This window comes from Ailuropoda melanoleuca, chromosome 2 (genome assembly GCF_002007445.2).
Source record: "Ailuropoda melanoleuca isolate Jingjing chromosome 2, ASM200744v2, whole genome shotgun sequence".
Taxonomy (NCBI): domain Eukaryota; kingdom Metazoa; phylum Chordata; class Mammalia; order Carnivora; family Ursidae; genus Ailuropoda; species Ailuropoda melanoleuca.
The window spans coordinates 100091967-100105423 of record NC_048219.1 but is presented as its reverse complement, the minus strand read 5'-3'; the positions used below and the strand labels follow the sequence as shown (position 1 = coordinate 100105423).

The 13457-nt window shown below is 46.6% G+C and overlaps 1 protein-coding gene across 6 annotated transcripts in view; it reads right to left on the bottom strand.

Annotated features, from left to right (window-relative positions):
• SCTR (secretin receptor) overlaps positions 1-13185 on the bottom strand; it is a 72290-nt gene extending 59105 nt beyond the window's left edge. For 5 of the 6 annotated variants that reach the window (XM_034654407.1, XM_034654408.1, XM_034654409.1 and 2 more), the window contains exon 1: positions 12799-13185. In XM_034654407.1, coding sequence (XP_034510298.1) covers positions 12799-12873 — 75 coding nt within the window. In that variant the 5' untranslated portion in view covers positions 12874-13185. Of the gene's footprint in view, positions 1-3295; positions 3402-12798 lie in introns of those variants that run through there. The other variant, XM_034654410.1, reaches the window with a different exon arrangement.
• Positions 13186-13457: the final 272 nt, after the last annotated feature.

The following is a 13457-nucleotide window of genomic DNA, read 5'->3' as shown; positions in this document are numbered from 1 at the left end:
GAATAACACACATGCGCAGACTTGAACCTGACCCCAGGGACTGGAGCCAAGCCAGCTGAGCCTGGCCTGGATCAATCAAACCCTAGCTCACTTGCAAACAAAGAGAGAAATAAACACTCGTTGCTGTGCACCAGAGTTGTTTATGATTGTTATGCAGCATAGCTGACCGACACAAGGTAGGAAAGAGATTCTAGGGCAGCTCCAATGTGTGTCATTTAGGCAGTGAAGTTTCTTCCAAGAGGTGGTGATTTGCACTCTGTGATTCAGGAAAGGGGTACACCCACAGAGAGGACTCTTGGGAAAAATGGAGCAAGGTTAGAAATGAGAGGACACATCCACTAGGAACATCTCTCCAAGAAAAGTTCAACTTCCTTGGTGTTTTCCCCTGTGACTACAGAAAAAATATTAATCAGAAGACAGTTTAACTTTTTCTTCTTATCCTACCTCTCTCTTTTTTTTAAAATTGTAGTAAAATATACATAACACAAAATTTAACACTTTAAACATGTTTAAGTGTACAATACAGTGGCATTAAGTACGTTGACAATGTTGTACAACCATCGCCACTATTTCCAGAACTTTTCAACATCGCGCCAGAAACTCTGTACCCATTAAGCAATAACTACCCATTTCCCTCCTTCTGCAGCCTCTGATGACTTCCAGTCTACTCTCTGACTCTACAAATTTGCCTATTGTAGGTATTTCATGTAAATGGAATCGTATGGTATTTGTTCTATGTCTGGCTTACTTCACTTAGTATGTTCTCAAGATTCATCTACGTTATAGCATCTATCAGGATTTCATGCCTTTGTCAGTCTGAATAATATTCCATTGTGTGTACACACCACGTCTTGTTCTTCCATTCCTCTGTTGATGGACACTCACGTAGCTTCCACTTCTTGGCTATTGTAAATAATGCCGCTATGAACATGGGTGTGCAAATATCTGAGTCCCTACTTTCAATTCTTGTGGGTGTATATCCAGAGACAGAACTGCTGAATCATATGGTAATTCTATGTTTACTTTTTTAGGAACCACCAAATGATTTTCCACAGCCCTTGCACCATTTTACATTCCCACTAGCAATGCACATGGGTTCCATTATCTCCAGATCTTCATCAACCCCTGCTATTTTTTATTTTACTGTATGTTTTTTTGAAAATTTTATTTATTTATTTATTTATTTGAGAGAGAGAGATGAGGAGCAGCAGAGGGGGAGGAAGAGGGAAGGGAAAGAATCTGAAGCCGACTTCACACTGAGTGCGGAGCCCAACACTGGGCTCGATCTCGTGACCCTGAGATCACGACCTGAGCCTAAATCAAGAGTCAGAGGCTTGGCCAACTAAGCCACCCAGGCACCCCTATTTTCTTTGTATTTTTTTAAAGTAGCTCTACACCAAACGTGGGGCTCAAACTCAGGACCCTGAAATCAAGAGTCGCACGTTCTACCGACTGAGCCAGCCAGGAGCCCCTGTTTCTGTATTTTGTTTTAATAACAGCCATCCTGATGGGTATGAAGTGGCTCGTTCCACATTTCTTTTCCCCTTGATCCTTCCATAAAATGTAATAAACCACAATAATTTTGTGTTGTGGTGGCATGCCGGCAGCAGCATCCTGCTGAAAGGACTGAGCCCACGGCTCTAGATGGTGACCAGTAGTTAAGAAAAGGGGCCCTTTGGGTTGCTGGGAGGGGCTGGGAGGAGTGTGTTCGATGGAGCAACCACCCGGAAGAGACATTGGAGGGAGAATAAATCTAAATTAACCTAGAGAAGGGAAGGAGAGGCTGCATGTATATTTCTATGTATATTTCTATATAATTATTAAATATAATTTTACTTAAAATTCACAGGAGAGGGGAGCCTGCGTGTCTCAGTCGGTTAAGTGTCCGACTCTTCGTTTTGGCTCAGGTCATGATCTCAGGATCATGAGATCGAGTTCAAAGTTGGGCTCTGTGCTCTTCACGTAGTCTGCTTGGGATTCTCTCTCCCTCTTCCTCTACCCTTCCCCGTTGTGCTTTCTCTGTCCCTTTCTAAAATAAAGAAATAAAATCTTTAAAAATAAATAAGTAAATGAATAAATGAGTAAATAAATAAATAAAATTCAAAGGAGAAACAGACAAATGAAGATGAAAGGACTGCTAACATTGTCCTCAAAACAAGAGCTATTAGTCCTTAAAGATACCTTCAAACAGTTAAAAAATCTGAATCTGTGTATATGTGTTTTTTTTTATCTTTTACTTGTACTAGTGCCAAGGAGTTTGTCATGAAAAATAGCAGTTTTCTTCCCTAACCTTTACCTACTTTCCAGAGGCAACCATTTCAACTCTTTTTAACTGTTCATTTTTGTTTGTAATCTCTATATTGTTTTTAAGATTTTTTTTTAAAAAGATTTTATTTATTTATTTGGCAAAGAGAGAGACAGCCAGAGTGAGAGGGAACACAAGCAGGGGGAGTAGGAGAGGAAGAAGCAGGCTCACAGTGGAGGAGCCTGATGCGGGGCTCGATCCTAGAATGCCGGGATCACGCCCTGAGCTGAAGGCAGACGCTCAACGACTGAGCCACCCAGGCGCCCCTGTTTTTAAAATTTTTTAAAAGTAATCTCTAGGGGCACCTGGGTGGCACAGAGGTTAAGCATCTGCCTTCGGCTCAGGGCGTGATTCCGGCATTACGGGATCGAGCCCCACATCAGGCTCCTCTGCTATGAGCCTGCTTCTTCCTCTCCCACTCCCCCTGCTTGTGTTCCCTCTCTCGCTGGCTGTCTCTATCTCTGTTGAATAAATAAATAAAATCTTTAAAAAAAAAAAAAGTAATCTCTACACCTGACGTGGGGCTCAAACTCATGACCCTGAGATCAAGAGTCGCGTGCTTCTCTGACTGAGCCAGCCCAGCACCCCTCCAGATTTTAAGATTATATTCTTATACTGCTATTTCTTGGTTTATTAATCTGAGACTCTATTTAAAACTCTCTGTTATGGAAGACAAAGATTTAGATGTTCTTAAATCTCCCTACATATGTTTCTGTCCCCCATATATTACGTATACTTATCTCGATTTAATTTTCAGTTAAATGAATGGTCTCTATTTATAATGCCTTGTTTTGACTATGAAGTATATTGTTCACCGCTAAGTCTAGCCATGTAAAATGATTATGTCTCTTCTTGTACATTTTGTTTTTCCTGAGGTCAATAATTACTTTGTTTTTTTCATTTGATTAGTGTTCTATGTACTTATGGCTCATTTTTCCAAGTGCTCCAACAGCTCCGAGAGACATCTATCAACGGTTGTATTTGTTTTACCTCCGGAGACCTATCTGCTGGTCCTCGTTCCTCTTGCTCCAATCTGGGTCAGATGCCTGGCTGTGGCTTGGGGTACCCTCTCCGCAAGTCTTCTGACTGGACTTCACTTTCATAGATTCCACGTCTTTTTCCTTGCTTCACCTCCTTGTTTTGCAGAAGCACATTCTCTAGTCACTTCCTATGAAAGCGTACGTAGGAGATTAACTTTGTAATCTCTGCAGGAATGAAAAAGCTTTTATTAATTTGATAATTAATCGAATTTGGGCAGAGAATTCTGGGTTGAAAAGAAATTTCCTTCTAGATTTTGAAGGCATTTCTCCTTCTCTCTTCCAGGATTGGTAAGAAATCCAACTGTGCTTCCAAACCTTTTGCATGTGACTTTTGTTTTCTCTGTAGAAATACTCAGGATTTTTCTTGTTTTTAATTGCTTTTAAATTCCTTGCGGGAATGCTTCTTTTTTTATTCATTGGTTAGCTACGCAGGGGACATGTCTATCTGAAGATTTGTGTTATTCATGTCTGGGAATTTTTTAAATGTTAGTTGATTTATTTTACTATTTCCTCCCTTCATCTTCTCTATTCTGTCTTCCTAGAAGCCATATTATTTGAATAATGGACAACCCGGATGGACCCTCTTTTCACCTTTCTCTACTCTTCTACCCCTGTGTCAGGTGCTCTTCTTTCTGACGTACTTCCTTGACATAACCTGTCGAGTTTCCTGATAAATGTTTTGTCATCATACACTTAATTTCCAGGCAGCCTTTCTTATTCTCTGGTGATTCATTTTTTCCAGAACGCTCTTTCCCACACACTTTCTTCTTAGAGCTGGCATCCTTTTCTTGTTTTGTTCTGTTTTTTAAGATTTATTTATTTACTTGAGAGAGAGAGAGAGAGAGCACGAGCAGGGGGAGGGAGAGAGAGAGAATCCTCAGGCCAACTCCCCACTGAGAGTGGAGACTGATGCAGGGCTGAATCCCAGGACCCCGAGATCATGACCTGAGCTGAAATCAAGAGTCGGACTCTTAACCGCCTGAGCCACCCAGGTGCCCTGGATGTGGCATCCTTTCTAAAGAACTGTATTTCAGGACATTAATTGTAGTCATGCGACCTTTTTCTCCTCTCTGCATGGTGGATATTTCCTCTTTCCTTTCTCCTGCTTGTTTGCTTTCACATTGGAGGCCTTCCTCACTACTATATATATATAAACACACACATACATACACATATATACTCACACATGTATGTATATTATTGTACATAATATACATATAACATATATGTATGTATGTGTATTATTGAAGTATGGTTGACACACACTGTTACATTAGTTTCAGGTGCACGAGGTAATAATTCCACAAAACTATACATTATTGCTGTGCTCACCTCCATTGTGGTTACCATCTGTCCCTTTACAACACTCTCATAATCCCATTGGCTCTGGTCCCTGTGCTGTGCTCAATGCCGTGGGTAAGCTTGAAGCACTAATGGGGTCCTTAGAACCACTGGGGGCCTGAACAGTTGGTGGCCTTTGCTATACAATAAATCATCAGGCTGAGAGGGTCCCCACAGTCAGGATCTATGTTTCTCCTCCGTGCTGGGAGCTGTTCCAGGGCGCTGCAGGCCAACCAGACCATTTGTGATCAACCCCCCTCCGCCCAGCGCACGCACATAGGTTGGTATTTTTCCCACACCGCTACCACGACTTCATTCGCTTTTCATTCCCAAAGATTTCTTGAAATCTCTGCTTCGTTGTTGTCTCGTCTTGTTCCCTTTGACTTTGTGGGTTTAAGCCTTTGTGATTCCTTTACTATCATGTTAAGGATGCTCCCAGGGACAGAGTAGATAAACACCTGCAGTTAATCTGCCATTTGAAACTGGATGTCCTAATGTAACATTCTGATATAATAGAAATAGATAATGTGTTCATCTCTGATTCCTGGCATAGTGGTCCTAAAACCCTTGTAATTTCCTGAGCATTAGGGGTGAGAGAAGCATCTTTTGTTATAACATTGGGTCTTACTTCTCAGTTCCTAATACAAGAGCTTCTAAGACCCTGGGGATCTCCAAAGTGATGAGTGACTTTGTATATGCTGCTAAGGGGACTGGCGGGTGGGGGCCTCTAGAGATCTGCAGTATGGGGGCTGGTCACCAGAAAGACCAACCATGTGGTGAGAGATTGGAACTTCCAGCTGCCCTTCTGACCACTGCAGATGGGAGAAAGGGCAGAGACTGAGTAAGTCACCAATGGTCAGTGATCTCGTCCATCATGCCTGTGTAATGAAACCTACGTAAATACCCTACACGAGAGGGTCTGGAGAGCGTCCATACTCCCCCTTCCTCACCCTCTGCATTTCTTCCACTTGGCTATCCCTGAGTTGTATCCTTTATAATTAGTTAGTAATGGCAAGTAAAGTACTTTCCTGAGTTCTCTGAGCCCTTCTAGCAAATTACCTGATCAAAGGAGGAGGTCATGGGAACCCCCAATATACAGCTGATCAGCCAGAAGTACGGGTGGCCCGGGCTCCTCACTGGCGTCTAAAGTAGGAGCAGTCTGACTGTGTCCTTAACCCACAGGGTCTGTGCTGATTCCAGGTGGTTAGAGTCAGAACTGAATTGAAATTGATTTTTTTTTAAAGATTTTATTTATTTATGTGACAGAGAGACAGCCAGCGAGAGAGGGAACACAGCAGGGGAGTGGGAGAGGAAGAAGCAGGCTCCCAGCGGAGGAGCCCGATGTGGGACTCGATCCCGGAATGCGGAGATCACGCCCTGAGCCGAAGGCAGACGCTTAATGACTGCGCTACCCAGGTGCCCCTGAAATTGATTTTTTAAAAAAGATTTTATTTATTTATTTGAGAGACAGCGCATGAGCCAGGGGAGGTGCAGAGGGAGAGGGAGAAGCAGACTCCCCGCTGAGCAGGGAGCCCAACCCAGGGCTCGATCCCGATCCCAGGACTTGATCCCAGGACCCTGGAATCATGACCTGGGCCAAAGGCAGATGCTTAACTGACTGAGCCACCCAGGCGCCCCAGAACTGAACTGAACTTTAGAACACCCAGCTAGTGTCTGAAGAGTTGGAGAACTGGCTGTCAATGTGAGAGAAACAAAACAAGCAAACATATATTTAGCACCATAAGTGAATTACTCTGAGCAGAAAATACCAAAATAGTTGCTACCAAGAATGAGATGCTGCTTGGTAGTAAAAACGGCCCCTCGGACCAAAGTATACTTAAAAATATGTATTCCTCATAAATTCACTAAGGGATTGTAAGAAAAAAGAATTTTACTAAATAGTACTTTTCTTTATTATTTTAATTAATAAAGAAAAACACACATTACATGACTTTCCTCTTCAGTTTCAGATTTTGAGTCCAGGCCATCTTTACTTCCGGAGTTTTAAAAATATTGCTGCAGTCATGTCAAACTTTAAAAAGAATACTTGCACAGTGAAGTTTTTCATATAACTGCTGTCTTTTGCTGGAATTTTAAATTAACTTTCTTTTTTCTTGTTCATCACAAAATTCCTAGGCAATTACCTAGGGTAGCTGCACTCCACGGTTCTGAGTAGAGTAGCTCTGCAAGGAGCCTCTCTGGAACTGACTTCGAGGAGTCCTTTGACTTTCTGGGCAAATCCTCTGTTTCAGAACCGTGCAATTGATCTGCCTATTGCCATCCTGGGTAAATTCCACTTTTTTGTGTCCTATATTTTATTTTATTTATTTTATTTTATTTTATTTTATTTTATTTTATTTTATTTTATTCTTTAAAGTAGGCTCCATTCCCAGTGGAGGTCTTGAACTCATATAACCCTGAGATCAAGAGTCACATGTTCTATGGACTGAGCCAGCCAGGTACCCCTGTATCCCATATTTTAGACTCAGTTTTGGCTTTACAGGGCATAACCTATAGTAATTTTTTTTTTTAAGGAAAGGCACTTAAGTTGTAAACTTTCTAAGACTGTGTATCTAGTAGTGTCTCTGTATGAGTATCACTCTTGATACTTCAGCACTGACCTTGGCCCCCGGTCATGGCTGGCCCACTACAGTGTACAAGTTCATACCTGTTGCTTCATGATTGTGTGATTAGCTTCCACTGTCCTTTTCTTTCTCAGACAATAGACATATTTTGAGGTGTCTACTCAAACTATTAGCCAACAACTCCTCTTTGAGAAGACCCCTTCACACTGAGGTGTGCTGCGAGGTCCCATCTCAATAATCAGACATTTGGAGAAAACCTAATCCAGTTTGGAACAATGGGCTTTCTTCTCTTGGATACTTGGCATTGTAAGGGGGAGTAGGGTCAATCTCTCCCATTCCTAAAGCATGTACTGTGGGACAGCTATGGGGCAGCCCTATTCTATCCTGCAGAAAGCAACAGAAAACTTCAGTCTGCAGAGAAAGAGATTAATTAAGCAAAATAAGAGAAGAAGGACGTCAAGAGAGAGTTCTGCTAGTTTAACTTGGGACTCTTGAATCTGAAAAGGTAAAATCTGGGAGGATATAAAGTAAAAATCTATTGAATTCTGAAGAAGGTAAAGACACTCGACCTCACTCTGCCAATCACACTATTATGATACAATTACTGGCCTGCCCACTTAGACTGGAAAGAAATTTTTTCAAGGGGGAAATAAAAGGAGATGTGATACTAGCTAGTTTGTACAGTGAGAACTAAGAAGAGGAAACACATTATCAAACAACCAGCTCGAAATGCAAAACTTCACCAAGTATTTATTGAACACCTACTCTGTGCCAAGCAATTGATTCATCACTAGGGACACGGAGGTGAATGGGACTTAGTTCCTGCTCCAATAGGAGGCAAGCCTGTCTATTGAAAATGGTAAGGGGGTTGGTAAGGTCAGGAACCTAGACAACAAGGAGAGCCCATGGCTGAGGGACCGATGTGGGACATATGGAGGTTCTGGAGGAGGCAGGAAAACTTAGGCACACAGGCAGCATGGTGGGCTGGGACTTCAGGACATGGCCAAGCAGGGATGTCCCTTTCCCGAATGCCCCTTGGAATCTGCCACATACGGAATGTTGAGGCTGGCTGGGCCCCAGGATATTATTATTTTCTGGAGTCCACAGGAACACCGAGCAGCCCTCTGTTTGTAATGTAAGCAAGTAGATAGGATCTGAGTGTTGTGGGTTTTACCTTGGGCTGCAGGTTGTCCCAATGCCTGAGTGAAGGTCAGTGGTGAGAAATCTCAGCTTGCTAAGGGCAGGGAAGCGAGGAACAAGTCAGGGGACATTGGAGGGTGGTGGTGGAGCTCCAATCCTGGTTATGAAGTCTGGGCTTTCAAAGATGGGTGCCAGGAAGAGAGCTATACCCCTCCTCTCTGGGCAAAGAGGAAGCCAGAGGGCGGGGATAGTGGGGACAGGGTGGAGAGGTGGGCTCCATGGGAGTGCAGAAAGATGATGCCAAAACTAAGAGAAGGACCCCCCCTAAAGTGTTTGGGAAGTGTACCTCCTAGTTGATTGATTTTGTGACCCTGCGCTCATCTCTGGCCTCCTTAATAAAGTGCTGTGTGTAATTCAGTATTTGTTTTATGTTTTATAAAGTGATTAGATTAAACTGAAATTAATGTCACTTTGAGGCTTGGGAGAGAATTTTGTGACAGCACCAGAAACCAGCGTAGCCTCTTTCTGGGAGCAGGCGGGTGCTGGATTTACTGGTTAGGAATCTGGGTCTGGGTCCTCACACCATGTCTAAGTGGATGGCCTTGACTGATGGCTTCACCTCTCTCTGAGGCTCTGCTTCTCCCACTGCACAATGAGGGTTACGAGAATCAAGTCGGATATGTGGCAAGGACTTGGCAGAGTATCTGGTGCGAGGTGAGTCTCGATAAAGGAAGACTATCGCCATCATCATCATTCACAATCATTTTAGAGATAGTAACAACTTTAAAAGAAATCCACAAATATTTCCCGGGAAAATGAGAAGGTGATTTTTCAGGGATATAAAAAATCCCTGGGGGCACCTGGGTGGCTCAGTTGGTGAAGCGTCTGCCTTCGGCTCAGGTCATGATCCCGGGGTCCTGGGATCGAGTCCCATGTAGGGCTCCCTGCTCAACGGGGAGCCTGCTTGTCCCTTTCCCTCTGCCTGCTGTTCCCTCTGCTTGTGCTCTCTCTCTCTCCCTCTGTCAAATTAATTAATTAATTAATTAATAAAGTCTTTAAAAAACAAACCCCAGAGAGCTTCCTCTGAAGAGTTGTCAATAACCAGCTCCTCGGATGACCCTTGCGGTCTCCCTGAAATTCTGCCTGCCCGGTTGCCACCGAGCTTGTCAGTCCCTGGGGGAAGTAGCACCATGTGCCAGACCCCCAAGCCGGGACCTTTTCTGTTTCTGAGCCACCCATTGAGAGGGGCCGGAGAGAGGAGGGAGGGCAGGAGGGAGGCTGGAGAAGATCAAGCCCGTTGTCGGCACAAGTCATTTTGTCTGCAAGTGGGTGTTTGTCGGGTACCTTGGCTCTCATTCCCTGTCACCAAACCCACTGTCCTGAATCCAACATTCAATAAACCCTTATTGTTAGTTCTGCTCATGCATTTCCCCTAAAACAGGACAACCTTAAAGGCATTGGTTCTCGACCAGGGGGGTTCTGCCCTCCCTGCCTCCCAGAGGACATTGGGCAATGTCTGCAGACATTTTTCTGTGGGTGCAACGTGGAGAGGTGCTCCTGGCTTCTAGTGGGTAAAGGCCAGGGATGGTGCTAGATAGCCCACAAGGCACAGGACAGTCCCTCATGACAAAGAATTCTGTGACTCCCCTTTCTCCCCCATGTCCCCATTATTCCTACCCCATGGCTTCCTCCACGCTGAGGGAGGGCCTAGCTCCCTTCCTGGCACTCCTTGCTGAAAGCCCAGATTTAATATCTGGGGTTACAGTGTCAGAGTTATGAAACCCCACTTGAAGGAAAAGGCAGCCCTCTCCACCCCATTTAACTCACGAAGGTTATCAAGGTTGCCAGACGCCATGGATTAAAAGGCCCTGCCTTGAGTGACTGTTTCTCATTGGCTTGATACGGTTATGTACAATTTGTAAGCAAGGATCGCCTTCGAGATGTCATTGTTTATGACTTGGTGCTACATGAAAGTGCCACAGCTTATGACACTCCCTTTGGATGTCATCACTTCATTCATTCACTCATTCAGTCAACCAACGCACACTCATTGAGCTCCATCTTACACTGTGACAGGCTCTAGGGATACAGGATGAATAAGACAACATTTCAAAGTGTGTGCATTGGGGAGGGGGAAGAGGACAGATGTGCTAGTGAATGATCTCAATATCGCTCCAGGTAAAAGTCCTCATGAGATTCAAGGGCGTGGGATAGCAAAAGGAGGTGTGGTCCGTGTTTCCCATGGAGGTCTCAGAAAACTGGCCCCTTCAGCCATCATCACTTTCTGGTTTCCGTTTGCAAGGGACCCTCCTGACACTTCCCTGTATGGAAAGGCAAGGGGGGAGGGTGCGTAGCAGTAATAAGCAATTTGGCCTAATGATGCCTTATTAGGAAGATGCCTATGATCTCACACAATGGGGAAATGAATATAAAAAATTGTTTGAATGCCCTTAAATTCCCAAATCAAATGTCCGACCACTCAGAGTCAAAGAAAGAAGGTAAGCAGTGTTTCAAGGCTGGGAAACCCTCCAGCCAAAGTAGGTCAGTTCCATTCTTATTTATTAAAGGAGTTCTTGCCAAGAAGTATGAGACCTCAGGTCTGGATAAGCCCATAAAACACCCAGAGGACCAAGACTTATACACAGGAAACTATCTTGTGGTAATACAAGGCGGGACATGAGCATAGGAAAATGACACGTAAAGGCAAAGGACATAAGGGAGAGTGCCCTGGATGACTGGGATCGAGAGATCTGGGTGCTAGTCCCAGCTCCACCACTAACTTGTTGATTTGGGGCAGGTCCCTTTTCTCTGTGGGTCTCAGTTTTCTCATCTGTAAAATAAGGAAATTGGCCCAGAGCATCACGAAGCAGCTTTCCAAGGCACGCTGAAGGCTCCAACCAAGTGAAAGCTCTCATCCCCCCGCCCACCATGCTTATTCTTGACATAACCCGGGGGTCCCCTGGAGACTAAAAATGTAGGTTGAACCTCAGTCCTGAAGCCCAGCCACCTGTTGATTTCTTCTGACAACCTCAGGATTACTGCAAATCCCTAGGAAGGAGGTGGGGAAGGGGATAAGGAAGAAGCTATTCCCCTCCCATCCCTGGGCACCGAATAACAACATAGCCAGAGGCTTTGAATTGTCCCCAGTGTCCTGGGTGGCATTTCCCCAAACTGGGAGTTCAGATTAGTGAATGGGTACCATTGCTCTAGCACCTTCCAATCCCCAGCACTGCCACTGGAGAGAAGAGACTCCAGGGTTACAAGGGAGCTGGGCACGAGAGTCCCAAATTCTACTTTTCCAAACTACTGCTGCTGGAATGTCATGGAGCTGCTGCATGGGGAGCTCCTAAGGGTCAACGCTCCCATCAGCTCTGGGATTGAAGGTTTTTCTTATAATCAAACAGGAGAGGACTACAGGAAGGCAAGATCATTGGACACCAGGAAGGACTCACTGAGGACAGAGACTGGAGACTCAGAATTTGGTCCCCGAGCACTTTTCCTGGGGAGTTTCTTGGGATAGAGGACTTGAGGGTCAGTTTGGAATGCTGGTGGGAACAAGTGGTTCTGGAATCACTCCCCACCCCACTACCCCCTCCCCATTCCATTCCTTCCATCCTGGCTGTCTGGGTGCAGCCACTCATTCACACATCCCAGTGGGAGAGGCCCTGGATTCCAAGGAGTTCCTGTGGGAAAGGAAGACAAGCCACCCACTCTGCCTTTCTCTTCTTCTCCTCCCTGCACTGGGTTTTCAGAGACCAGCTCCTCCCAGCACCCCCCAGACATGCAGACTTTAGGGAGCCAAATCCCAAAGGAGAGGGAGGGAAGGGTCCCGCCGCAGACAGACCCGGGAGCTCCAGCTAGAGCTTTCTGAGGTTTCCCCTTCTGCAGCCTGGGTGTGTGTGTGTGTGTGTGTGTGTGTGTGTGTGTATGTGTATGTGTGAAAATGTCAAGGCTTTGGGTCCGACGGATGTGGGTTCCAATCAACTTTTCCTAGGGCAAGATTTTTGGCCTCTTAGAGTCTCTGTGTCCTCGTCCATAAAGAGAGGGTGACAATATCAACCTGGAAAGCCTTGTGAGGTTTCAACGAAATAATGGAGGCAGAATGCCCAGCGCTCAATAGGCACTGCCAGGGGCGCCTCCAGAGTTTCCCTCGAGGCACAGCCTGGAGGGAGGGGTGGCGTGGCAGGCAGAGGGGGGTTAGTTTAGGGCTGCCTTCGCCCGACGCACTTGCTGTTTTTATTCTGGGGGAGGAGGCTATCTGGCGAGGAGCTGATAGAAATGATCCTTGGGGGGAACGGGGTGTAAGAAGTCCCCCTCCTCCGCGGAAGATCTGGGGACCCCTCCACGCCGACCTCGCGTGAGGCCCGCGGAGGGGAGCGGTACTCACCGTGTGCGCCGCGCAGGCGAGCAGCAGCAGCAGCAGCAGCGGCGGCGGGGGCCACAGCAGCAAGCGGGGACGCATGGTGCCCGGCGCGCTCCCCCGGGGGCGCCTCGACGGCCGCCCACCTGTGCGCACCCCCGGCCCGGGAGCTCAGCGCCGTCCGCGGGGGCCCGCGCCCCGGTCGGCCGCCGCGTCCCGAGGAGCCATGGCCGGGCCACCCAACCCACGGCGAGCGGCAGGACTGCTCCTCCTCGGAAGAGGTGGCCGCGCGCTAAGCCGCCCAGCCCATTGATAAGGACGCGGCGCTGCCGGCGCTCCTCCACCCAGCCCCGACTGGCAGGGGAGGAGGCAGAGGGAGGGCGCGGGGGGCCGCAGCCGGCTCCCGCAGGCTCAGCCCGGGGGCGGAGGAGACCGGGCGAGGGCACGCTGCCTGAGCCTTCGAAGCTGCAACGCCCCCCGAGTCCGGAAAGAGCACGCGCTTAAGTTCTGGGGCGGCCCTGCCGCAACCGGCTGCCCGCGCGGATGGCCAGCGTATGACCCCTTCTGGAGTCTCGCATCTCCTGATACCCACGTTCGGGAGAAAAGAAGGTTGTGCCAGTGTCTTGCGGACATAGCGGGTGCTCCGTAAATGCCTATGGCATCTATTGGGTGGGTCAGCTACTTGG